We start from the raw sequence: 26628 nt of genomic DNA, 5'->3' as shown, positions 1-26628 counted from the left end.
CCAGACATTTTGTCTGTTTAAATGACTTTTGTGGTCTCTCTTCCAATTGATGCTGGTTGGGTGTGTGTGTGCTCTTTTGATTAGTAATAATAGGGGAAGATGTGGTTATTCATGAGAATCCTCCAAATATTAATATGAAAAGAGGCTGCCAGCTCCAAAATAAGGACTTTAGAATAATTGTTCTTTTTTTAAAAGAAAATCTAAGCACTGTAAAACATCCACTATTTGATCAGAGTTCACGTCAATGGATTATTGTGTAACATTGCCATAGAGTAACAGTATCCCTCTGCCGGCTAAATGCTCAGACAGACAAAACAAATAAAAAATAAATGTTGAAGTCAGTGGGCCAAACTTATGCTTGGTGCTACTCTACTGCCTGCGAAGGATTAATGCTAGGGATGAATTTGCCTCGTTTTGTGCATCATCAAGCAAGACCTTTATCTTGTAATGATGTTCTCTTGTACTGATTTTATGTGATGCGCTAATAATTAAACATAACATCAAATGGGGTAATGCAATTTTAGTGCAGAAAAATGAACATTGCTTTCTCAAGTGTAACAGAAAAGCTGCAATGTGATTGGCTAAGAGAACTGTTGTTTCCCTTTCCATCAATTAAACCCCACATTGTCTACAGAAGTATAGCACAGCTTTTAGCAATTTTGCTATAGTTTACTGAATAATTTGATTTCCAATTTTCTATGCATGTTTTACACTTGTGTTTATTTTTTTAAATGTTATTCTTGTAGTAATCCGCCAAGGTTATATAGGTGCAATGCACTGCTGGGTAATGTTTGAAGTTTGCTTAGTTCTCTTACCTCCTCCTTCCCCCCCGCCCCCCCCCCATGCTACAATGATTTGTGCCTGGGCAGATCTTTCACCATGTAAGATCCATTAACTTCATTTAGGCTCCATACAAAGACTTGGCTCATTGCAGGATTGGGGTCTTAGTGTATAGTTTGTGAATGTAATTACAGCAGCTTTATATGATATATATGAGTTTAAGTTGGACTTCAAATATTTAATAGACTCTGGGAAAAAAACTTTTACTGGAAAGTCTAAATATACATAATGTAACTATAAGTGTCATAAGCCTAGACATGCTTTAAGCTTATCCTGTCTAAGTTGATAGCAACTGAAGACCTTAATATTTGATGGCTGTTTGGTGTTCTATGTGAAATGAATTGGGAGTTTTGGGCTGTTTCATAGTGAAGAGGGATCCACCCCATTAAAACCGCCATTTGGAGTTGGCAGACTCAGAAGAAAGGCCACAGGCTGAATTAGACCCTGATCCTGCAACTGACTTCCTCTAGGCAGACCCTTAACATCTGCAAGGAATCCCACTGAAGGGTCAGTACCAAGCTTTGGAGAATTAACAATCTTCTGACTCTTAAATGTGTGACTGTCTAGGTCAAGGCTGAAATATGCTGACAGGACAATGTGGGGAAATTTGCTTTGTCATTGCCTTTACCTGGACTGTGGATAAATCAAGGAATTTAGTCTCTATCACTGAATTTCACTTTAAAAAATTTGTAAAAGAAAAATCAAATGTAGCCCTGTGCATGTCACCTTAAATTTGCTTTATTAGAGTAAAAAATGCAAAAAGTGCAGCTATAAATGTGTGCAAATCACTAAGTGAGGATATAATGGCTTCATATGATCTGTAATGTATGCAATATTTATATAATTGCAGCTGGAACACGCAGATAAACGCGTAGGCTCAAGTGCCCACATGATCACCACAGCAAGAGTACCTGCTGATAAGCCAGTCCGAATTGCCTTCAGTCTAAATGACTCCCCAGGTACAGTTCAATTTTATGGAATAAATCAAAATGAAACATTTCTAGATTTTTTATGTTCTTGATAGTATTTATATTACCAAATGAAGTTCAATGTCATGGATGGACTTTTTCCACATATGTGAATGATTAGTTTTCCTGTCTGGTAACTACAATATTGTTAGTGGAAACTAACAGTTGATTAAAATCACTTGTCCAACAGCCTAGATACTGTAAAACTAAGATTTATTTCAAGATAATGTGTAATAAACACAAAACTGTGACTGAATTACTAATATATTTGCATATAAACTGAAAAAGTGTGCTAAAACTCCTAGGCAACATTTTTAAAATTTTGTTATTTTATTTTGATGGGGGGGGGCAAAGCTGGCATCTAAGCAAAGGACAGAACAAAAATACACTTTCCATAGGCAGAAAGGTTGAAAAATACCAACAGAGTGCCCAGCTTGAGGAAAGGATTCAGGAAACAGGCACTCAGTTCCCCAATAAAGTAGTACAAATTCCATTACCGTTTGTCCTGTAAGCTAATGTTGACTGAGCGTTAACGTCCCCAACGTAACCTGTGCATATGTGAACCCTTGGATTAGGTTCACATTATTGACTGTACCTTAATTTTTGAAAATGCCCAGAGAGCTATTGATAGTCACTTTCTGAAAGTCAGAATGAAATAAAGTAAACCAGCAACAGTGACGCAAATGGCAGCATCACAAAGAAGGAAGCTAGCTCTGCTGCCAGTACTAGGGGAGAGCCTGGAGGCAAGGCAGAGGTGTATACAGAGCCTGAAACGCACAGGGTTTCAGTTATCGTTACTTGTGAACCCACTTCCCATGCATGTTTGTAGATTACCCATGCTACAGTACTATCTGTCTCCCTTTCACGATATGGATGGTGTAGCTCAGCTTCTGCTCTCAGAAGTCACAGATCTTTTCAGGTAAGTTATTCTATTCTGTGCATTCTTACACAAGAGAGTAATATATATATATTCACACAGCATTCAGGAAACGGAGCATTAGTATTCCTACAACAGCCTTAACTCTGCTCAGCGATTTTGTTTTTCATTCTTTGTATTCTTATTTTCTCTGTAGACTCTTTAGTGTCAAACTGCTTTTGTGTATGCTTTTACACACAGGACCACATTCAGACCTGGTATAAGTAGATATAAGACCACAGACTTAAGTGGAATGGCATCCACTTATGCCGCATTTGAATTGTATCACGGAGCAGAGTATAGGCTGTTATAGGAATAATAATGCTCTGTTTCCTGAATGCTGTGTGAATACAATCTCAACTTCAATGTTACATTCATGAAATTTTTGTCATCTTTCTTTTTTCTTTCATAATATTTTAAAAAATATATTAAAATAATCTTCCTGTATTTATTACTACTTAATATTACAGTAGCCCACAAAGCCCAATCCACATCACAGCCCTGAAGGGACGTATAATTATGAATGGTAACATAGTTCATATACTAAAAACTTTATGAAGAGAAGTGACATATAAAAGTTGGGAGAAGAAGGATACAATCGGGGGGGGGGTACATGCTTATATATGCCTTATTTTGTAAATTATAATTACCGGTATATTATAATATATAAAGAAAGTACCAACTATCCCCATCTGCCCATTAAGCTATCTTTAACAATCTGATTTCTTGTAAGCATCACTGCAAAGGTAGGTCCTGAAGAGAGAGATTTTAAGGAGGGGAGGGGAGTGTACTTATGAATCATGGAAGAATCAGTTGCTTGTATGAGGAGCTGAAAATTAGGCAAAGAAGGCTTGTACAATGGGCAGAGCAGAGGAGATAGAAGGGCAATGTGATAAGGGATAAGAGAAGGCAGTAGCGAGGGACAAGGTTGTGAAGGGCATGGAAGGTCAAAATTCAGTAATGTCACAAGTTGTTCCCTTCTCTCACCCTGTCTCCTCTGGCCTGCCAATAATTCCAGCCTCTCTGTTAAAATTTGTAGGAAGGTTCAGAACTATGGAAAGGTGATCATTCTCTATTAAATTCTATGGGACTTCCTCATTGCCCATATTATCTGGCTCTCAGCATACATGTATTATTGCAGCAAGTGATCCAGACCGTCTGTGAAGATAGGAGAGAGTAAATAGAAACCAGTAGATTAAGGACAATATTTCACACTGAATTGCAACCCCCCTGGGCTACTCAGAGGTATAAATCGGCATCGTATTTGACCACATCAGGAGAATTCAGCACCTGATGTTAATGGAAAGCCTTAATGGAGATATCAATGTCAAATGTATTCAAACAAGGCAAAGGAAAAATCACTCCAAGTCTCAGGTTTTACAGAAAGCCACATTGAAATGATCCTAGTTCAATCAAGCAACTGAAATGTCTTTTTTTAAAGACACTGCAAAAAAACACCCAAATAAATCTGCTGATACAATGTGTCTCTATCACCTTTATCCATTTTAAATTCAGAATCTTTTTTCTTCTTTTCACCTTTTTATATTCCTCTTATCCTTTTTTCGTTTGAGGAGAGTTGCTTTTCTCAATTCAGGAAGGAGTTCTGTGTTTCAGCTCTGACAGCATCTTGAGAGATTTAGTATTGTGATGGTATGTAAAAACCTCACCCGGAGCGAGATGGTGAGGGAATTAAACTCATTTAATTTTTCTTCTTAGTTGTTGTCTTATTTGCCAATCATGGTGGCTGGTGTGATACCCCGCAAGGCTGAATTATCCTACCACAATAGTGCAGTGAGGAATTTACAACATAACCAGATATAAAAGGGGAAAAGGAGTGTTTTTCTCCTGGATGATGATTATCTCACTGGTTAAAACTGCAACAAAGTACTGGGTCTGAAAACAAAGACTGTTAACAACTCAAGAAAAGGAAGTTATTTAGTGTTATTGATCTACAAGAAGGGATATGGCTTATGTTATCCATACCAAAAATTGTTTTACTATGTTCAAAGGTTGGCTCTTTTAGTGTCTGACAATGACCACAAAAACAATTAAAACCGGGCCAGTCTTGTGCTGTATTTTTATTGTGATTGTGGGGTGACCAGGTCCTTAAAAGTCTTGAGGGCAGTCTGACCAACTGCTAACAGTGATGCTATATAAAAATACAATTTTATTGTATATCACTTAATCCTGTATATATAGGTATCTATATTTGACACTTTTACTCAAGTTCATTAAGCTGGCACTAGACATAAATTCTCTCAGGGCTTGTCAGAGTTGTAGCAGTTTAGCTTAAGGTGTGATTTAAAACATTGAATTAAATCAGCACAGAAGGCTGAGTGGACAAGCTTATTTCAATTTTGCTTAAATTGATGTCGGAATAGATTTAAATTAAACCAAATAAACTGCCCTTAAGCCAAAATAAGGGCACATCAACATTTAAAACAATACAGCGGCACAACTGCACTGATGCAACTACGCAACTATAGCGCTTTAATGAAGACACTCTATGCTGATGGGAGAGAGCTATCCCATCAATTTAGTTACTCCACCTCCCTGAGAGGTGGTAGCTATGTTGGCAGGAGCTTTCCTGCTGACATAGCACTGTCTAAAAGGCGGGGATGTTAGGTCGGCCTAACTATGTTGCTCAGGGGTGTGGATTTTTCATGTTAGACCGATATAGGTCTGTAGTGTAGACCAGACCCAAGAGTGTCTACACAGGTCTTTGCACCAGTTTAACTAAACCAATTTAATTAAACTAACTAAAGTTTGTGTATAGACAAGGTCTCAATCAAAACCAGAATGAGAGTCCAAGGTTAATCTTGGTTTTTTTTAGGTGTTAGGGCTAAGTGGTTAGAAGTAGGGGCTTTATCCTAATAGGACATGATGGGCATGCCTGTCATTTGTAGGTGTACCTTATCTCGTTTTGTAGGTAAAATACACAGCTTCACATGCCTAAGGAGAGTTTGAATCCAGCTATAAAATACTGGCAGTGGAATTGGGTGTTACCTAATTGTTGAATACATGCATTTTTTTCTAATTGTCAGTCATTTATTTCACTTGAAGTCAGTCTGCTGCTAATAACCACCTCCCCTGAAAATTTACTGGTAAAAATGTATGTGCTTTCTTTTAATGACATTGTTGGGGGAGGGGAATAATACAATATTTGGATGTACATGAAATTACTTCTTTTGACAACTTTCTTTACATCCCCAACCATTTTAATCCAGTCCTCCTAATGTGGTCATGGGGATCCCTTGCTTTTTGTTTTATGTGGCCACATAAACCAATAACTGTGTTTTACAGTAGATGCTTCCTCAGCAGCTCCTTCAAATCCCTCCTCCATCTCACTTTTATCATAATGCCTGCAGCTGAAAATGGATAGGTAAAGGACCAGTGGGGATTGCTAATATATAAAATATATGCCCAAAGTTTACAAAAAAGGGTACCTAAAAGTTAGGCTTGAAAACCACACTTAGGGTTATCTACACTTAAAACTCTATAGCCCCACAACCACAGCTGTTACAGCTGTGCCACTGTAGAACTTCAGTGTGGACACCCAAGAGGTGGTAGCTAGGTCAATGGAAGATTTTTTCTGTTGAGCTAGTGCTGTCTACATGGGGAATTAGATCAACTTAACTATGCTGCTCAGGGGTATGCATTTTTCACAGCGTTGACCAACAAAGTTAAACCTAATTTTCTAGTGTAGATCACGCCTTACGCTCAACGGAAGTGGCCTGGTTTTTCAGAGATAATGAGCATCTTTAGCACCCAATTAGTTCAGTGACAACTGTGGTGCTCTATCCCTCTGAAAATCAGGACTCCCTTATCTTGGGGCCTAGGTACGGATCTATGAGCCTAATCATGGGCTCTCATACTTAAAAATGTTGGCCTATACCTTAAAATAATTTGGAACCATCAAGTTGTGCAATCAGCTAGTTTAACCATGTAAAATCATAGTAAATGGCTCCTGCACTATGCTTTTCATCCCTTGGTTTTAAAGTGCATTGTAATCTTATTTTCACAGTGTTATTATTATTATTTATTTGTATTGTGGTAGCACGTAGGAGCCATAGTCATTGACAGGACCCCTTTGTGGTAGGCGCTGTACAAACACAGAACAAAAAGACAGTCCCTGCCCTAAAGAGCTTATAACTGAAGAATGAGACAACAGACTACGTGTGGATACAGCAAATAGGAAGGAATAAGGAAAGAATAACACAATACTGATTATTATTTGTACCCTCACCTCTGTCCTTCCTAGTGTTTACCATGCTCACTTGTTGAGTTTTGTCTTAAGTTAGAATATGTCTACACAGCAACTAGACTCTGCATATACGATTACAGCATCCCTGCCGCAAGGAGCTAACAATCTAAAGCAGAAGAGGGCAAACTACTGCCCGCGGGCCACATCCGGCCCACGGGACTGTCCTGCCTGGCCTCTGAGCTCCTGGTCCAGGAGGCTAGCCCCCGGCCCCTTCCCCCCCACCCCCCTGCAAGTATGCCGCCGCACGGGCAGTGCTCTAGGCAGCGGGGCTGCCTGCTCATGTAGGACAGCGCGGCAGTGTGTCTGGCTCCAGCTGGGCGGCGTGGCAGCCAGACATGCTGCTCTGAGCGGCATGGTAAGGGGCCGGGGCCTGGGAGTTGGATAAGAGGCAGGGGTAGACAGGGGGCGGTTGGATGGGGTGGAGGTTGAGGGGTGCAGTCGGGACAGGGAGCAGGGGGTTAGATAAGGAGTGGGGTCCCGGGAGGGGGCGGTCAGGAGACAAGAAGCAGGGGGGGTTGGATAGGGGGTGGAGTTCTGGGGGCGGTTACGGGAGGGGGCGGTCAGGGGACAAGGAGCAGGGAGGGTTGGATGGGTCAGGGGCTTTGAGGGGGGCAGTCAGGGGGTGGAAAGTGGGAGGGGGCAGATAGGGGGCAGAGGCCAGGTTGTTTGGGGAGGCACAGTCTCCCCTACCTGGCCCTCCATACAGTTTCACGCCCCAATGTGGCCCTCAGGCCAAAAAGTTTGCCCACCCCAATCTAAAGATATATCTACACAGCAAAGAAAAACCCATGGCTGGCCCACTCGGACTTGAGGGGGTCAAGCTGCAGGGGTGTTACATTATTGAGTAGGCCTCTGGGCTCAGGCTGGCGCCTGGGCTTTAGGACCCTATGAGGTGGGAGGGTCCTAGAGCTCTAGTGCCAGGCCGAGCCTGGAAGTCTACACAGCAGTGAAACAGCCCTGAAGCCTGAGCCCCAGGAGCCTGAGTCAGCTGGCACGTGCCAGCTGTGGATTCTTCTTTGCTGTGTAGACATATCCTTAGACTCTTAGCTCCTTGGGGCAGGGGTGCTGTAATCCTGTATGTTTGTACAGTGCCTACCAGAATGGGTCCCTGATCCTAATTGGGAACTTTAGTACAAATAATAAATTCATGATTTTAACATGTGTGGGTTTCAAAGTGCATACATTTTCTATTTAGAGGCTCATATAAAAATAATAATAATAATATCCCTGATTAATCCTTAAAACCATGTTCTGTTATTGGTAGACAGTAATGTCATTTTTCTGAGGATTTCACAGGAATTTATGAGAAAGGCCCTTAAGGGGCATGAGAGTGAGAGTCCCCCACGGAACATCCTTTAGCTTAGGAGAAAGTATGCTGAGCAGGAAGCTCATGGGTGCTGTTAATATTTTTGTGAAGTCCATAACACTTATTATTAAACAAGCCCCTCATATTCCTATCCTCAGGGCAGGCAATCATTTTCCCCCTATCCTTTTACAAGTAAGGTAACTGAGAGGCTGCACAAGGTCATTTCAGGCATAACTGGGAATAGAACCCACGGCTCTCATATGATAGAGCCAAGACTCATTCATTTAGCCACAGTGCCTTTTAGCAAGCAGTGTCTGTACTTGTCTGCCTGTAAACACTGCTCTGGCCTCTAGAGACTGCCCTCTCAGAGCCAGGATTAGAAACCAGGAATCCTGAGACATAACATTCCACTGCTGTCTTACAAATAGTTGTGTAGCGCACTGGCAAAGTGTGTGTTGTATCCTTCTTTAAAGGCTGATCCACATACAGGAAAGATGTCTGCTTATGTCACCTATATGTGGATCAGCCCTTAAAGAAAGATACAACACACACTTTGCCAGTGTGCTGCGCAACTATTTGTAAGACAGCAGTGGAACGTTGTGTATTCTACTCCCAGACAATGGTAAAAAGACTGCCATCAACTTTAGTGGGAGTTGGACTGGGAACTTAAACTGCGATTTTCAAAGGAATCTAATGGAGTTAGGCTTCAATTGAAATTCACTAGGAGTTGGGTGCCTAGCTCCCTTTAGGCTCCTTTGAAAATCCCAGTCTTAAACTGGGTCAGTGGGTGGGGGGTGGTGCTGGTTTTTTTTATCTTGCTTTAGTCTATAAGTATGTGTATGAATTTCTGAATTCAAGAAAATTCCTGCCACTTAAATTCTTAGTTTATCTAGTGTATAACACTAGATAAAGAAATTGATTTAAAGATGTTTTAAACTAATGTGACTAAAAAAAACCCTTGCAGCTGTTGAGTAGATGCTAAGGCAGGCCCATTATAAAATGTACTATGGTATGCTATAATGGTTAAGATACCAATAAGTTCTATTTTTAGTACCATTGACTCAGTCACCTTGTGTTCAGAAAATAAGCAGTGAACATCTGCTTATTGAAAGGATTTCCTCTGAAATTATTTCTTTTTAAAGTTCATCCTTTTAAAATTTATTTAGGGAATTTGTTTTATTTTTTTATTTGCTGCTTCTATTGACTACACTGCAGTTCGTAGTGTAACATTTCTAATCATTTGAAACAGTCAAAAATTCAAAAAGAAGATATATTTAAAATCTTGTGCACGTGAAAAATAACAGCAATTCCTGCTTTACATGTTCTTGATTTCTTTTGAAAATTAAAATCATGAGGGGTGTTTCTTACTGCTACTGGTACAGTATGTTGTACTGCTGGAATTGTCAAATGTCAGTTTAACTGCTCTCCACAACTCTGATCCAATATTGCTGTCAAAATGTTTTACAACTACTAGTCCAAATGTTGTAGAGCAGTTGTACTACTGGTCTGGCTGAGTCATATTTCTTCTTTCAGTTTGGCTATGCAGCATGATTTGTCTTTCTTCTTTTAGAATATTTGTCTATTTTTAAAATTTGCACAAAAAGGCAACAGCAACTTAAACGTAAACACTGGCACATTGATGTGAAGTAACTTTATGCAATTAAAAAATTTAAATGTCTTGCAGGAGAAACCTTGTGGGTAGGTGGTGGGAAGATGTTTTTAATAATATTGCAAACTGAGCCTCAGAATATTAATACTAGATTTTGGTATCTATGGACTCTCTATTTGGTTTACTTGTGTTGTTGCCCTCTTCTCCACTTCATTTTTCCTTGGTATAGCCCTCACTTTTGTTTGTTTGTTTGCACCATGTCCAGTGTGCAATACAGTATGATTCATGGCAAGGCCAGCTCATTGCCCTGGACACCAACTCTATATTAGTTAAAGCAAGGCTTTGACTGTATATTAGCCAATATATACTCTGTATACTTGGCCTGGAACAAGGTTGTTTATTTTCCCTATTCCCCGCCACAGTCACTGCACTCCATGACCACTGATAGTACGATACAGAGGTGCAGAATATCTGGCAAGATACTCTGTGTGAGCAGACCTCTGCATCTCCACAAAGCCCTATTGATTCAGTGAGGCTGTGTGGGCACACAGAGGTCTGACAGCAAAAAGCAGCTTACAAGATCCTGCCTCAGCAGTTTTCTACTGCGTAAACAACCGTGGTTTAATTGTGACATTGCATACAACAGACTCTGAAAGCTAGCTAATAATAAAGATCTGTAACCTGCAGCAAGATACAGAAACAACAGTGAAATCCAATGCAAAACTGTTCGTGTGACAGTGACTATGAGTAATTAATATTCCCACAGGAGTATGATTCACATTTCTATTCTCAGTCCAGTTCCTAGTGAGCACCACAAAATGGGCATGACTGGCACTCAGTCACACCTGGTTGGCAGCCTATGTTAAAGAGCCCTTGATTTGAATGAGCATAATGAATAAATTAACTTCATCCCTGCAGGTGGATCCTTCCAGGTCAGAGTAAAGACACATAAGTAATGTGATATGGAGAAGCTTGCACTGCTGCTGTCTGTGCTGTATCATTCCTCTCTAGCTACACAAAGAATCTGTGGTGTGTTCCATGGGCATTACACTTACTACAGGGGGGAAACTGTTTCTCATATTGTTATTTTAGCCCTAGTAAACCACAGCAGAAAAGTCATTTTCAAGACTGTTTAGAAGTCATACTTACAATTGGGCCCAACCCTGCAATGTTCTGAGTACCCCCTAGCAGGTGATGAACTCTCTTTAGGATATGTCTAAACTGGCAGAGTTACATCACCGGCAGTTACATCACCGCTCAGAGAGCGCTGAAGGGAAACCGCTGTTGTGTGTTCACACTATCAGCTGCCTGCGCAATAGCTTGTTCACACTTGTGGCACTTTCAGCGGTATTTGGAGCGATGCATTCTGGGCAGCTATCCCACACAGCATCTTTTCCTTTTCTGCCGCTAAGAGCTTCGTGAAAAGGCGAAGGGGGTCGCAGGGCATCCTGGGTCCTGTCCCAGTGCCCCGTGATGCCTTGCTTCGCATCCCAGCAATCCCTGTGCTTCCGTCCTCATTTGATGCCATGTTTTAATGGTTTGTATACTGCACGCTCTGCCTCTTTGGTCTTCAGGAATGGATCCCGCACTGTTGACCAATATGCCTCTCGCTCTCACTAACACGTCACGAGTGGCAGTGGAGTTATTCCTTAAACTACAAAGGCAAGAGGAGTTTGAGATTGATCTCGCCACATGTAGTAGCTATGACACGAGATTTCTTGTGGCATTCACGGAGGTGCTCACCACAGTGGAACGCCGCTTTTGGGCTCAGGAAACAAGTATTGAGTTGTGGGATCATATCATCATCTACATCTGGGATGATGAGCAGTGGCTGCAGAAATTTCGCATGAGGAAAGCCACATTTATGGGACTGTGTGATGAGCTTGCCCCAGCTCTGTGGCGCAAGGACACGAGAATGAGAGCTGCCCTGTCACTGAAGAAGCACGTGGCGATTGCACTGTGGAAGCTGGCTACTCCAGACTGCCACCGATCGGTCGCTAACCAGTTCAGAGTGGGAAAGTCAACCATTGGACTCGTGTTGATGGAAGTGTGCAGAGCCATTAATCGCATCCTGCTGTGAAAGACCGCGACTCTGAGCAATGTGCATGATATTGTAGATGACTTTGCACAAATGGGCTTCCCTAACTGCAGAGGGGCGATAGATGGCATGCATATTCCAATTCTGGCACCAGACCACCTAGCCACTGAGTACATTAATTGGAAGGGGTATTTCTCTATAGTTCTCCAGGCATTTGTGGCTCACCGTGGGCGTTTCACAGACATTAACACAGGCTGGTCTGGAAAGGTGCATGACACACACATCTTTTGGAACACTGGCCTGTTCAGGAAGCTGCAAGCAGGGACTTTCTTCCCGGACCAGAAGATCACCTTAGGGGAAGTTGAAATGTCCATTGTGATCCTGGGAGAACCTCCCTACCCTTAATGCCGTGGCTTATGAAGCCATACATGGGGAACCTTGACAGCAGCAAGGAGCAGCTCAACAACAGGCTGAGCAAGTGCAGAATGACTGTTGAGCGTGCTTTTGGCCATTTAAAGGCCCGCTAGCTCTGCCTATATGGGAGGCTGGACCTGGCTGATGACACTATTCCTATGCTTATAGCTGCATGCTGTACGCTCCATAATATTTGTGAAGGGAAAGGTGAAAGCTTCACTCAGGGCTGGACCACTGAGGCTCAGCGCCTGGAGGCTGAATTTGAACAACCAGGGACAGGGGCCATAAGGATCAGGGATGCCTTGAGGCAGCAATTTGAAGCTGAAAGCCACTAATATTTGTTGCCATGCTCAGGAGTGCAGTGCTTGTAATGCTAGGAGGTGATTGTGATTGGTGCAGACGATGCACTATGAAGGTTTAAGAAAATTGCCTGTTGCTTTGCAGGCTCTCTTTGCTTTCAATTAATGGAATAAAGATTTCTTTCAAACCAAAACAATTCTTTTATTAAAAAACAACAACCGGAGGAGAGAGACAAACAAAAAAACACATCAGCCCTGTGGGGGGTGGAGGATAGGGGAAGGAAGGGTCCCATGAGGAGGTGGGGTCCCAGGGACGTTAAAGATTTGTGTATGTCCAGGTATCATATGCAGCCTTGTCCTTTGGAGTACAGTGCAGCGGGTACTGTACTTCAGGAGGGCTAAACTGCAGAGGGATGGGTGTTGAGTGCAGTGGGTACTGGGAGTCCGCCATGCTGGACTGTGACGGGGGGGAGGGGGGGAGTGGAATGCTGTGGGTACAGACTGGGGCCAGGAGGTTGATAAGAGTGTGGTGGTGTCTAGGGGGCGCATGGGAAAGAGTTTTGTGACAGCGGCTGCAGGGGAGGGCGGGCACGGAGCTGCTTGGTTTGCAGAGCTAGTAGCGCCTGGAGCATGTCCACTTGGCGCTCCATAACGTTTAAGGGCCACTCCGTGGCTTCATTCTGGCGCGCTGCATTCTCCTTTCGGTGCCTCTTCTTGCTGTCCCGCCACTCCTTCAATTCCTGTTTCTCGGCCGCGGAGTGCATCATGACATCACGCAGAAAGTCCTCTTTAGTTCTTCGTGGCCACTTACTAATTCTGCGCAGCAGTTCAGCCAGTGATAACGAAGAGGGAGGCTGGGCTCCCAAGGTCGTATCTGGGAAGCCAAAATGCAACATTTTACAGAAGCAGTATTGTTTGCAACACACAGACCACTGATGTAAAACCACTATTCACATACCTGTCATTAACTGGCTGACCCCAGGAAAGCACACATGAGCCACAAGACCCCCAAAATGGTGAGTAACCGCAGGGGCAGTGGAAATCAGTGTTCCGGGACCATACTTTACACTGGGCATTTGACTTTTGGGGAGAGCCAGCACTATGGGGGGGCCCTATAATCATTACTGTCCCCACATTTTCCACAGGCTGTGTTCATTATGGAAGATAACTCGCTGTAGAGGGTGAGCAGGGAATCAAGGGAGGGTCTTCTCCAATACTGCGGCTTCCGCCCTGGCCCTTCTGTGGCTCACCTGTTTGCAGCAATGGTTCCTGGCCCCACAGTGATGGCAGAGTGGCATGGGAAAGTTACTCTTAATGGGACAAGAAACAAAGCAGCTCTGCCAAAGAACCTGGGGCAGTGGATTGCCCAGTATCTCCACGAGAGTTTCCTGGAGATCTCTGAGGCAGATTCCTGTGAAGTGAGGGAGTCAATCAACACTCTGTTCCGCTGTTCAGGCTAGACGTGCAGTGGTATGCGCATCATGCAGACCCAAGACTGCTTTCTGCAACCCTCCTGCCCCCAACAACTTGCTTCAGCGATTCCCAAAATCGAAGCCACTTACCAGGGGGCTCCTCTCCTGTTTGTGCTTTGCCAAACTCCAACAGCTGTGACTGGCTAGCCTCCTCCAAGGTAAAGAAGAGCTCCTGACTACATGGCCTTCTGACCTCTGAGTCGTCCTCTGCCTCCCCCTCCACATCTTCGTCCAAGATTTCCTCCTCCTGTCTCCGTCCATTCTCGACTAGCCCGCGAGCAACCGAAGTATCCACAGGGGCCTTCGCAATGGAGGTGGCGTCACCACCGATTATCACATCCAGCTCTTTGTAGAACCAGCAGCTTGTGGGCGCAGCACCGGGGCGGCGGTTTGCCTCCCGTGCCTTGTGGTAAGCGTTTCACAGCTCCTTCACTTTGACCCTGCACTGCAGTGTGTCCCGGTCATGGCCCCTTTCTGTCATGCATCGTGAACTGTCTGTAGGTATCATAATTCCTACTGCTGGAGTGCAGCTAGGACTGGACAGCCTCCCCTCCCCAAATCTGATGAGGTCCAGCAGCTCGGCATTGCTCCAAGTGGGGGATCGCCTAGTGCGTGGAGCAGGCATGGCCACCTGGAAAGATGTGCTGAGACCACTTCACATGTCAGCGAGCAAACAGGAAGGGGACTTTCATAATTTCCAAGAAATTTAAGGGGCGGGGCTCACGGTTGGTCACCTGAGGGCAGGGCAGTAGAGTTGAACCCCATGACCAGAGAGGCGAGAACAGGCATTGTGGGACACCTCCCGGAGGCCAATTGCAGGGCTGTAAGCAACGAGGGTGTCTACACCGGCACCGTGGCGCTGTAGCCCCAGCACAGAAAGCTCTGCGCCTCTCGTCAGGGTAGGTTTTTTAAGTGCTGCAACTGCGCAGTTTCTGCGCGCTAAGTGGCTTGGCAGTGTCTACACTTTGGGAGTTATACCGCAGAAAGCTGCTTTCCTGCGCAGAAACTTGCCAGTGTAGACAAGGCCTCACTCTTTACTGAAGTCACGAGCTCATTGAAGGCATGGGTGTGTATGGCAGACACCTGAATTATTTGTTCTGTAATTGGGAAGCGGGGGATAGAAATTGTCTTGATGTTTTGATTGATTGATTAATTTACTGTGCTATAATACATTCTATAAGTGTGACTCTGTTTCAGGATTATTGTAACACAAAGTAAGGCTCCAGTCCTGCAGAGACTTAACTTTACACCCATGAGTAGTTCCACTAAGTTCAGTAGGACTACGCATTTGTATCAAGTTAAGTATGTGTGTAAGTCTTCGCAGGATCAGGACAGAAGGGACAACATACATGCCATACTATGTCAACTGAGCATGTGAAATGCCTTTATAGTAAGTGTTATCTTTCAAAATGTCTGTTTACATTTTAGATGATACTCCTCCTGAAAACACCTTTCCTTTGGCTTTTCCAGAACTAGAACAGCAACTTCAGGTAAACTTTGATTTTTATTTTTAACTGATTCTATACCATGTAGATTAGATTTTTAAAAAAACCCAACCGTGAAACAATATATTTGTGGTGCCATTGTTACCCGGGGTTCTTTCAACCCAAAGCTCTTGGTAACTTTTACTCTGTGCAAAGTGGTGTCAGGAAATAAATCAGGGGAGACACGGCTGTCCAACCGATAGATGGCTGGCACAAACAGGACAACACAAGAGTGCTTTCACTTAAAGCTAAACTTTACTTAGTCTCAAGCACTTGTACACATGTCTGCAACAGGTTAGTAAAACACCCCCAACCCTTGATAATTACCAAAGCTGAGTGTGGCTCTCGAGTGGCACAGCAACAGCCCGTCTGCTAGTGGGGAACACAAGATGCATCCAGTGGGAGAATCCAGTCCTGAAGAGTCCCCCTACCTCAAACTTTTCCCCTTTATTTATACATTAGTAATAGAATGACATGTCCCTTAAAGCAAACTTGTTAAGTAAGCAGTTTCAATGGTCAAGTGAGAGGTTCCTTCTGATTATCGATTAACCAGGTGTGGGTTTTTCCAATGTTTGCAGCCTTGAGGCCCCAAGAGACATTCCTGGGGCACATCCTGCTCTTCTAAGATGCATATATCAGCAACTTCAACACAATTCTTATCAGGAAGAACATGGGCTCAAGCTGCCCTTTCTGTGGCACCCTTCCCCTCCTGCCTTGGTTAAGCTAAGCCTGCTGACATGGCTAATTTACAGCCTACTGACTTGGCTGCTTTTAGCAATAAGCCGTAGTGGTTTCAGGCACTTTACTGGTTTGCCAAAGTCTCCCCGTACACCATAGTTAAGTTACTGTGAGTGTTTCAGTGGTGTACATCTGAGCTCTAAAAATTTAATGGGACTTCACATCTGCACAGAGAGAGAAACCATAGCAACAAGGAGATTGGTTTGAATTTTCAACCCAGTGCAGGGAAATTTAGCCATTGTGGCTGTTCCGATGGTTTTTTTTATTTATTTACAAATTATTTGTGTGCAAACCGTAGCAGGGCCCATCCTGCTGCCATTGGAGTGAATAGGAATGTCGCTACTTATTTCAATGGGAGAGGGATTGCGCAGATACTTTGTAAAATGGTTTAAAGCCTATATCCAGTCCAAGATAGGCTCCAGGCAAGATATTTCACTGAGGCTACAAAGCATTCAGTGAAGCTGTGGCAAGATAGGGCTGGTATACAAAGGTTTTTCTTACATTTCTCCCCTAAGCTTAATCTTAGGCCATTCTGGACCCAGGTCAGTCTCCAGCATAAATTAGAGCAGGGGTTCTTTCTTTTTCTTTCTGAGGTCCCTCCCAATATGCTATTGAAAACTCCATGTCCCACCAGTGCCACAACAACTGTTTTTCTGCATATAAAAGCCAGGGCCAGCGTTAGTAGGTAGCAAGCAGGGCAATTGCCTGGGTCCGATGCTACAGGGGGCCTCGCAAAGCTAAATTGCTCAGACTTTGGCTTCCACCCTGGGTGGCGGGGCTCTGGGCTTCCGCCTTCAGCCCCATGCAGTGGGGCTTCGGCTGTCTGCCCTGGGCCCCAGCAAGTCTAATGCTGGTCCTGCTTGGCAGACCCCCCTGAAACCTGCTTGTGGCCCTGCCCTGGACTCCTGCTTGAGAACCACTGAATTAGAGTATCCTGAAGGTTACTCTAATTTATGCTGTTTGGTCAACAGCCCTGTCATAAATATAAAGGGAAGGGTAACCACCTTTCTGTATACTATATATATAGTGCTATATATATAGTGCTATACTATATACTATAGTGCTATAAAATCCCTCCTGGCCAGCTGCAAAACCCTTTCACCTGTAAAGGGTTAAGAAGCTAAGGTAGCCTCGCTGGCACCTGACCCAAAATGACCAATGAGGGGACAAAATACTTTCAAATCTGGAGGGCGGGGGGGAACAAAGGGTTCTGTCTGTCTGTGTGATGCTTTTACTGGGAACAGATCAGGAATGTAAGCCTTGCAACTCCTGTAAAGTTAGTAAGTAATCTAGCTAGAAAATGCGTTAGATTTTCTTTTGTTTAATGGCTTGTAAAATAAGCTGTGCTGGAGGGAATGTATATTCCTGTTTTTGTGTCTTTTGGTAACTTAAGGTTTTGCCTAGAGGGATTCTCTATGTTTTGAATCTGATTACCCTGTAAGGTATTTACTATCCTGATTTTACAAAGGTGATTCTTTTACCTCTTCTTTAATGAAAATTCTTCTTTTAAGAACCTGATTGATTTTTCATTGTTCTTAAGATCCAAGGGTTTGGGTCTGTGTTCACCTGTACCAATTGGAAAGGATTATTATCAAGCCTTCCCCAGGAAAGGGGGTGTAGGGCTTGGGGGGATATTTTGCGGGAAGACGTCTCCAAGTGGTCTCTTTCCCTGTTCTTTGTTTAAAACGCTCGGTGGTGGCAGCATACTGTTCAAGGACAAGGCAAAGTTTGTATCTTGGGAAAGTTTTTAACCTAAGCTGGTAAGAATAAGCTTAGGGGGTCTTTCATGCAGGTCCCCACATCTGTACCTTAGAATTCAGAGTGGGGAAGGAACCTTGACAAGCCCCCACTATGTCAGTGATCACAAGGATGTTAACACCTCTGCCATGTTCCCTTTGTCTCAGCCACACTTTCGACATATGAGCTGCTACACTGTTGGGGGAATCCTCCTGTCGCCTGCTAAGATGCCTTTAGGGCCGTAGTTTGTGATGCAAGCATAACAGAAAGTAGCCCAACTCACCACAGAATCGGACCATTTCTGTTGGTCCATGGAAACTTGGAGGTTTAGCAGGCAAAGAGCTGGCTCCCTATTCCTGGGGTCAGTGCCCCTCCACAGTAGCTGCAGAATGATGACAGTTTCACTTTTGATGGCTGCTTCAGATCATATCTTTCCCAGGAACACTCAAGCTCATGTAAATGACAGCAGGTATCCTCTGACATTTAAATGCAAAGGCGGGTGCTTTCCTCATGTAAACTGGGAAATATTTTCAAAGGAGCTATGTGGTCCAATGATGTTTCTTTATCTGTCTTCTGTCAGCTAAGGAGATGATGCCGGGGGCCACTGGTCTGGAGAAACCTCATTTTCTGTCCTTCCCACTACTCACCAAAAAGATGACAGGGGAAGGGATGGAGGATAATGGTGGCTGTCCAGAATACAGAGAACAGGGGTGGGCCTGTGGGATTTGTAGGAAAGGTAAAATGAATGGGCCCAGAATACAGAATTCTGGTGTAAAGTTTTGTGGGGTGTATGATGGTATGTTAGCCTTTCTTCAGTCTGCTGATCTTCCTGCTGTCTCAGAAGGCTGTGGATATTTTCTGCAGCAAATAGCCCTAATTTGAGTGAGCCAGTAGTTTTGAATGTCTAGGGCACTGAATGATAGTCAGGAAACCTGGGTGCTATTCCCAGTTCTGCAGTGACTTCCTATGTGACCCTGGACAAGTCACTTCACCTCTCTGTGCATCTGTTTATCCTTTGTAAAATGGAAATAGTGATGTTTACTTTTCTATGTAAAACACACTGAGATCTCTGGATGAAGAGTGCTATGTATGACTATCTTTGCTGCTTGTGATATTTATAAACAAAGTTACCCAGATAATCTGTTATTGCTACTTTACATCCAAAGTGACTATTTTTTTAATTTAAAAAAAAATTGTTTGCGGTGTTGTAGTACCTGTGTTGGTCCCAGGATGTGAGAGAGAAAGAGAGAGAGAGAGAGAGGGTGGATGAGGTCATATTTTTTTATTGGATCAAATTCTGCAGGTGAAAGAGACAAAAACACGCTATGTCCCATGGGTGAACAGTTTTCACAAAACGATCATATCTGACCTCTCAGTCCTCATCTGCAAAGAAAACCTGCACAACACCTTCAAAAGATGAGCTTGGAAACTTAAATTCATAAATTCACCAGGTCCCCTCACCACAGGTGACACCTCGTCCTGGCCACTCTGGGAATTACCTCTTTCCCAGTCCAGAGTCCCCTTCTGCTACTCGCTGCACACCTTGCTGCACTCTCTCGTGCTTTCTGCGACTCAAGATGCTCCTTCTTCGTGACTTGGCCCTCCAGCCAGGTCCCTATGCATGCTTCCCCCTTCCGAGGTATCAAAGTCAGTTCCTTACTAGCAGTCTTAGTCAGCCTTCTCATTCACTGCCCCGATGGTGCTACTTCCACAGTGGCTGGCAGGGGAACCTGGGGCCACCCTCTAGTCTGGATTCCAGCTCAGGACCCTCTAGTCAGCAGCCCAGGTTTGCACCATCCTGAACCTTGCTGCCTTTTTGCCTGAGCCTTTCGTACTCTTTCTGGCTCTGATGCCCCCTCCCCTCCCCCAGGTTTGCCAGCCCAATCTCTTTCCTCTCAGATAGTAACTGCAAGCTAATTTCTATAGCCCCAAACACACACCCCTTCTCCCAGGGAGTGACTACAGACTACTTCCCTGCAGCCTCTCTCTGCTATCAGCTCTCTGGCTTTGTAGAGCCCCATTCCTGTTCCTACACAGATGATCTTCCCTTAATTAGGGCTTTCCCCTTGGCCTTAGTTCCCCCCAGTTTGCAGAGTAATTAATTGGCCCCTCTGGTCTACATTAACCCTTTCAGGGCAAGTGTGGAGAACACACCTTATCACACTCTGCTAGACACTAAAAATCATGGACTCAGTGAAGACACTGGATTTATGGCTGATTACAAGGATCTGTAACCCACTAACCTTCCTTTGTCATATGACTGCAGAGGTGTTAACTGCCCATTTCACCTTGCAACATGTTAACTGTTTATACTTAACAGTAGGTTCCACCTTGTATTTACCTAAGACATTTTGAGTACCTCTCCTAGATCTGAAGAACAGCTCTGTGTAAGCTCAAAAACTTGTCTCTTTCACCAACAGAAGTTGGTCCAATAAAAGATATTACCTCACCCACCTTGTGTCTCTTTTTTTTTTATTAAGACTTTTACTACCCACTTTTAGTACATATAATACACTCTAAATGTATACTTTCACAATAGACTGAAACTGCTCCTCTAGAAGCATTTAAGTCTTTTGGATAAATAATAGCCTTTTACAAAATATTCTAAATACACTGTGGAAAAACTCTACAGGGAGCCCTCTTGGTCTGTTGAGTCCATAACTTTTTTTTTTTTTAAAGAACTGCCTAAGTTTTCCTTCTCCCTCAAGATCTCAGGATGCCATAGCCAGTCCAAAGCAACCATCAAAGGCTTTGGGTCAGATAGTGTTCTTTTTATTATCTTTCAGGGACATTTTTGTAATATCAGGGAAGTATACATTATGATGAGTGTCTGGCTGATTCTATCAGATTAATTAATGTTGGTACTTCATTCTTAGGCCACAATCCTTCAAACACTTACACACATGCTGAAATTTATACACGTAAGTAATCATGTTGAGTTAATGGGCAAGTGCTCAAGTGACTGCCAGATTGGGCCCTAAACTCAGACTTTTGTGCTGTGTTTAAATTTAACAGTGAATTCAGCCTTGAGTTTCCTTGCTATTGTCAGTTCGTTTCACAACTGTAGTGTAAATGAAATGTTTTTTATATTTAATATCTTAAACTTTATTTGTATCTACTGTAAACTAGCTAGGCAATTTGATTTTGATTTTTCTCTGAATCCAAAATGCTAAGTCAATTGTAGCACAACAGTGAGAAATCCTTTTACTTAAGTATGCTTGTGTGTATCTTCACAGTAAAAATACCAATATTTCAGGCTACAAGGCTTTCCTCATGGTGTCAGGTTTAAAGGCAGACACTGATATTTTATTAAGAGAAACAAAGTATACATGTAAGTGCAAGGTAAATGGATATACAATGGTTGATACTCAGTTTTTCTTAAAACGTAACTTGCCAATTGTGAGCTCTCAAACTCCTAGAGGAGGAATTTGAAACTTGTAATATCAAAGAGCACAAATGACTGGAATCCTTGGGGTGGGATTTTCAAAGCCACAGAAATAATTTGGGTATTCAGTAAGTGACTGAAAATCTCAGCCTTATAGTTTAGTGCTTTTAATCCAGAATCCTGGACAGCAGCCTACAGACCAAATATCAAGCAGTGTGCTACTCTCTTCTCTGTGGGATGAGTGGTCTTTCTCTCTAGATGTAAGAGCCCCAAAGAGATACTGGCAACCTTGAAATGGATCATTCCACCTCCACTCATCACTACCCAGATCCCACCGCCACCCACCCTCTGTGCACTTGTTTGTGGGAGGACCCTGCAGAACTGATCTTGGTACTCCACAGAAGGTGTGCACGTCCCATTGAGCTGTGGAGCTTTGTCAGTCCATTCTAAGCAGAGATTCTGCAGAGGTGAAGCTCCAGATCCAGAATAGATATTTCTAGATGACTAACTGCAAATATTTAGTGCTTTATAGCCATTCTTACAACAGAGCACTTTTGATAATTGAAAGTTAAGTGCTTTTTCTGAAAAATGGAAATCTTCATTCCAGTATTCTGATCTACTTAGTGAAGTCACAGCAAGAACTTTGTTCTAAAAATACATTTCTGAAAGTTCCATTTTCCATTATTCTGCAATGGAAAAATTCCAAGGAGTATTATTTGCTTTGTATTAAACAAAACAAACTGCTACACAGCTCTGATGGGCTGCATCAAGAAGACATTATAGGTAGGCCACTAGGGCCCACTTGCCTCAGAAAGTTCAGTGTGTGCTGACTACACAGCAAGCTAAACCATCTAAGTAGAAAAGTTGAATCATTCTGACATATTACAATTAATGAAATAAATAAATCTGTATGCAGAAATTACCAGGCTGCTCAACTAAAGCAGAGTTGATGTAAATAAAGCTCCCTATTCTTCCACTTTCTTCAGCTTGCTGTCCTTGGCCCCAATTCAGCAAAACACTTAAGCATGTGCTAAGTACCATTGAAGTCAGGTGCTTCCTGAATAAGGATTGACTTAAGTACATGCTTAAGTGTTTATCTGAATCCGAGTCCTGGGTCCAGTCCTGTTTCCCTCACACTGGACTCATAGGAGAGAGGACATGCTTTCTGCATTTGGGAGTTTGCTGTGAAGAAGTAAAAACCTCTGTCCCTCCCCACAAAAACTGGTTCTTCTGAGGGGGCTTTCTTGATTAATAGTGCAATGAGAGGTGACTCCACTGCCTGAGATCCTATTTTTTGAACCAAAAGATATACACCATGTTTAGACATCTACTCAACACCTAATGCCTGAAATGGATATTTAGATTGCTAACTACAGATGAACGTGTCCAACTTTCGACACCCAAGTTATTGGGCCCTGTACTATGTTTCTCCAGTCTCTGCTCCTGATATGTTTTGCTCCATCTGTCTCCTCCTCTCTCAGTTATGCACTCCTGTTAGGTGTTCCTATTTTCCCCTGAATAGAGAAGAATGTAGTCATGGAAAATTGTTCTTATAAAAATAATGAAACTCCCTTCTACGGCCTTACATGAAATCATGAACTTGATTCTCAGCAGCACTGGTTTTATGCAGTATAACTCTGTTGAAATCAATAGAGTTAGATTAGCATAAAATTGATGTAACAGAAAGACTTGCCTCATTTATAAAGTCACAGGTAAATTTAAGTCAGATTTTATTGGGAAAGTAATGAGAATGTTCAATGCTATAAAAAGAGAAGTTAGTTATGTAAGAACAGAAGAATGGCCATACTAGGTCAGACCTGTGGTCCATTTAGCCTAGTATACTGTCTTCTGACAGTGGCCAGTGCCAGAGGCATCAGAGGGAACAAACAGAACAGCATAATTATCAAATGATCCATCCCCTGTTGTCCATTCCCAGTTTCTGGCACTTAGAGGTATAGGGATACCCAGAGCCTGGCGTTGCATCCTGACCATCTTGGCTAGTAACCATTGATGGACCTATCCTCCAGGAACTTACCTAATTCTTTTTTGAACTCAGTTATACTGTTGACCTTCACAACATCCCCTGGCAACAAGTTCCACGGGTTGACTGTGTGTTGTGTGAAGAAATACTTCCTTATGTTTGTTTTAAACCTGCTACCTATTAATATCATATGTTATGTGAAAGGGTAAATAACAGTTCCCTGTTCACTTTCTCCACACCATTCATGATTTTATAGACCTGTATCATATCCCCCATTAGTTGTCTCTTTTCTAAGGTGAACAATCACAGTCTTTTTAAATTCTCCTCATATGGAAGCTGTTCCATACCCCTAATCATTTTTGTTACCCTTCTCTGTACGTTTTTCATTTCTAATATATATTTTTGAGATAAGGTAACCAGAAATGCATGGCAGTATTTGAGGTGGGGATGTGCCACGGATTTATATAGTGGCATTATGATATTTTCTGTCTTGTTATCCATCCCTTTCCTAATGGTTCCTAATATTGTTAGCTGTTTTAACCGCTGAGGCACATTAAGCAGATGTTTTCAGAGAATTGTCCACAATTACTCCAATATCTCTCTTTACAGCTAATTTAGAACCCATCATTTTGTATATATACTTAGGATTATGTTTTCCACTGTGCATTACTTTGCACTTATCAACATTGAATTTCATGTGTCATTTTGTTGCCCAGTCATCCAGGTTTTGTGAGATTCCTTGGTATGTAACAGACAAAGTTAGTAGCCAATCCTGTCTGCTCTCAGCCTTTATAATGACACTTAAAATTGTAGTGACCATGAGTAGAGATGTACAAATTATTTTGCAAAGGTGTAAAAAGTACATTATAATTTTAAATATTCACTTAATTCTAAAAGTACCTTACTATCTTATATTTGCACTGAACAGTCCATGAACTTATCTATTTGTTCTGTAGTAATAACATTATAACTGTTATGTTGTTGTTCACATTTATAAGACATCCATACCAACAGTGTTGGGGCACCGTACTAGGACTAGAAAATAACCAACTCTCTCCAGAGGAGACCCAAAGTCTCTCCACTTCCTCCTGAGCTGCTTGCTTTGGAGGAATCAGAGCTTGGTAGTACAGTTTCTAGACCAATCATCTGACCCATCCTGTTACTTTAGAAGAAAATTAATTGATGGATTGGGTTGCACAGTGGAAGCTAGTTACTGCTTACCTGAGCATCAGTTTGGTACATAGTGGTTGCTGTTGTTACGGAGGTATGTTGCAGGGCATTGTGATCAACATGGCAAATGCACAAGAGGTCATTACTGGGCTTCCCAAACTATGCAGGATGTGTAGAGGGAACCCAAATATCTGTTCTGTCCTTCCACATCAAGCCCAGAGGTATATCTGACAAAAAGGGTTATCATGGTGATGCCAGCTTAATGGATCATAGAGTCTTTCCAGCAGAGGTAGACATACTTGCACTAGCTCTGATTGAGCTAGTGCAGGGGTAGGCAACCTATGGCACGCGTGCCAAAGGCGGCACGCAAGCTGATTTTTCAATGCCTCTCACACTGCCCAGGTCCTGGCCACCGGTCCAGGGGGCTCTGCATTTTAATTTAATTTTAAATGAAGCTTCTTAAACATTTTTAAAACCTTATTTACTTTACATGCAACAATAGTTTAGTTATATATTAAAGACTTATAGAAAGAGACCTTCTAAAAATGTTAAAATATATTACTGGCATGCAAAACCTTAAATTAGAGTGAATAAATGAAGACTAGGCACCCCACTTCTGAAAGGTTGCCGACCCCTGAGCTAGTGCACTAAATATAGTAGACGCTACAGTGGCGAGGGCGGCAGTACAGCTAGCCACCGCAAGTACGATCCCATTCAAGACCCTAGGTACTTAGCCCATCCTGCTGCAGCTACACTTCTATTTTTAGCATACTAGCTTGAACAGAGGTATATCTATCCAACCTGGAAACTACACCTCCAGCTCCAGTGTAGTCATATCCAGGGTAGCTGATCTCTATATGTGTACACAGGCAGGCCAGACACAGTGTATGATGCAAACATTTTTTATAAACTCCAGGCTTTTCAGGAGCGGACACGTCTGTGCTGCTGCTATCCAACAACATTTATATTAATGGAATCTTCATCCCCACATGTATTCTCGGTGAGCCTGTATATCCACTGCTGCCCTGAATTAAGAAGCTATATCTCAACTCACTGTTGTCAACTCTCGTGATTTTATCATGAGTCTCACAATATTTGGTGTTTTTCTTTAAGACCCAGCTCCTGGAGTTATGAGAAGCTCAGCTTTTTTTTTTTTTTATGCAAGTTTCTAGCCCTCATGGTTGCAGAGAAAAGCTTGAAAACATGACCTGAGTGCACCCTAAAGGCCCTCAAACAGAAGGTAAATAAAAAGAATCCAAAGTGTTTTCTTTATTATTATTATTAATCTCATGTTTTTCAGCCAACCTCATGATTTTTTAACACTTGGGTTTGGCAGTGCTACCAACTACCCAAACTAGGACAATTCAACTACAAACTTGGTGGGTGTATTATGGTGATGTATTATGGATTTGGCAGGTTAAGTGCAAAGGGGCAGGTGACAATGGCAAAGAATCACGGAAAGTTGCTTTCTTCAAACACTGAACAAGAATCTTCATTAGAATAAGAAAAACAGCATAATCCCAAAAGATTCTCTCTTCTTTGCTATGTAGCTTCTTCCTAGACTCTTCCTCCAGGCTATCCTGCCTGGCTTCCTGCTACACAGAAAGAAACAGTGCACATATCCTCACATAGAGGGACTGCTGACATGCAGTTACAGTACAGGGTCTCTGAATGTCTGCCTGTTGCGTTCTGTACAATGTTTGTGGGAGCCTGACCAAGTGTTCAATAAACTATGGAGGTTTTAGGCCTTGCCACAAATTAGGCACAGCTGGACAGACAAACATCATCACCTGAACCTGTGACTTTAGTCAGTGCTGCTAGTATTAGCTCGGTGAACCAAATGAGAGTTGCTGTGGGCACATATTTTGCCAGTGCAGGGGAATGAGGTTGGATGATGCTGAAATAAGAAGGATTAAATGTTGGCAACTGCTGCTATTAAATATAACCATGTTTCCTTTGGTGGTGGCTTTTTTGTTGTTTGCTTTTTTATCTTTTGTTGCAGATATG

At 42.7% G+C, this 26628-nt stretch overlaps 1 protein-coding gene across 4 annotated transcripts in view; it reads left to right on the top strand.

Moving 5' to 3' along the window:
• MAP3K7CL (MAP3K7 C-terminal like) overlaps positions 1-26628 on the top strand; it is an 83492-nt gene that overhangs the window by 30307 nt on the left and 26557 nt on the right. For 3 of the 4 annotated variants that reach the window (XM_073362860.2, XM_073362849.2, XM_073362869.2), the window contains exons 3-4: positions 1691-1799; positions 15555-15616. In XM_073362860.2, the coding sequence (XP_073218961.1) occupies positions 1691-1799; positions 15555-15616 (171 nt within the window). Of the gene's footprint in view, positions 1-1690; positions 1800-15554; positions 15617-25734; positions 25862-26628 lie in introns of those variants that run through there. The other variant, XM_073362878.2, reaches the window with a different exon arrangement.

The sequence above is a fragment of the Lepidochelys kempii genome, chromosome 1 (assembly GCF_965140285.1).
Source record: "Lepidochelys kempii isolate rLepKem1 chromosome 1, rLepKem1.hap1, whole genome shotgun sequence".
Taxonomy (NCBI): Eukaryota; Metazoa; Chordata; order Testudines; family Cheloniidae; genus Lepidochelys; species Lepidochelys kempii.
Note: the sequence above shows the minus strand (reverse complement) of the source record. Positions and strands in the feature narration are given on the sequence as shown.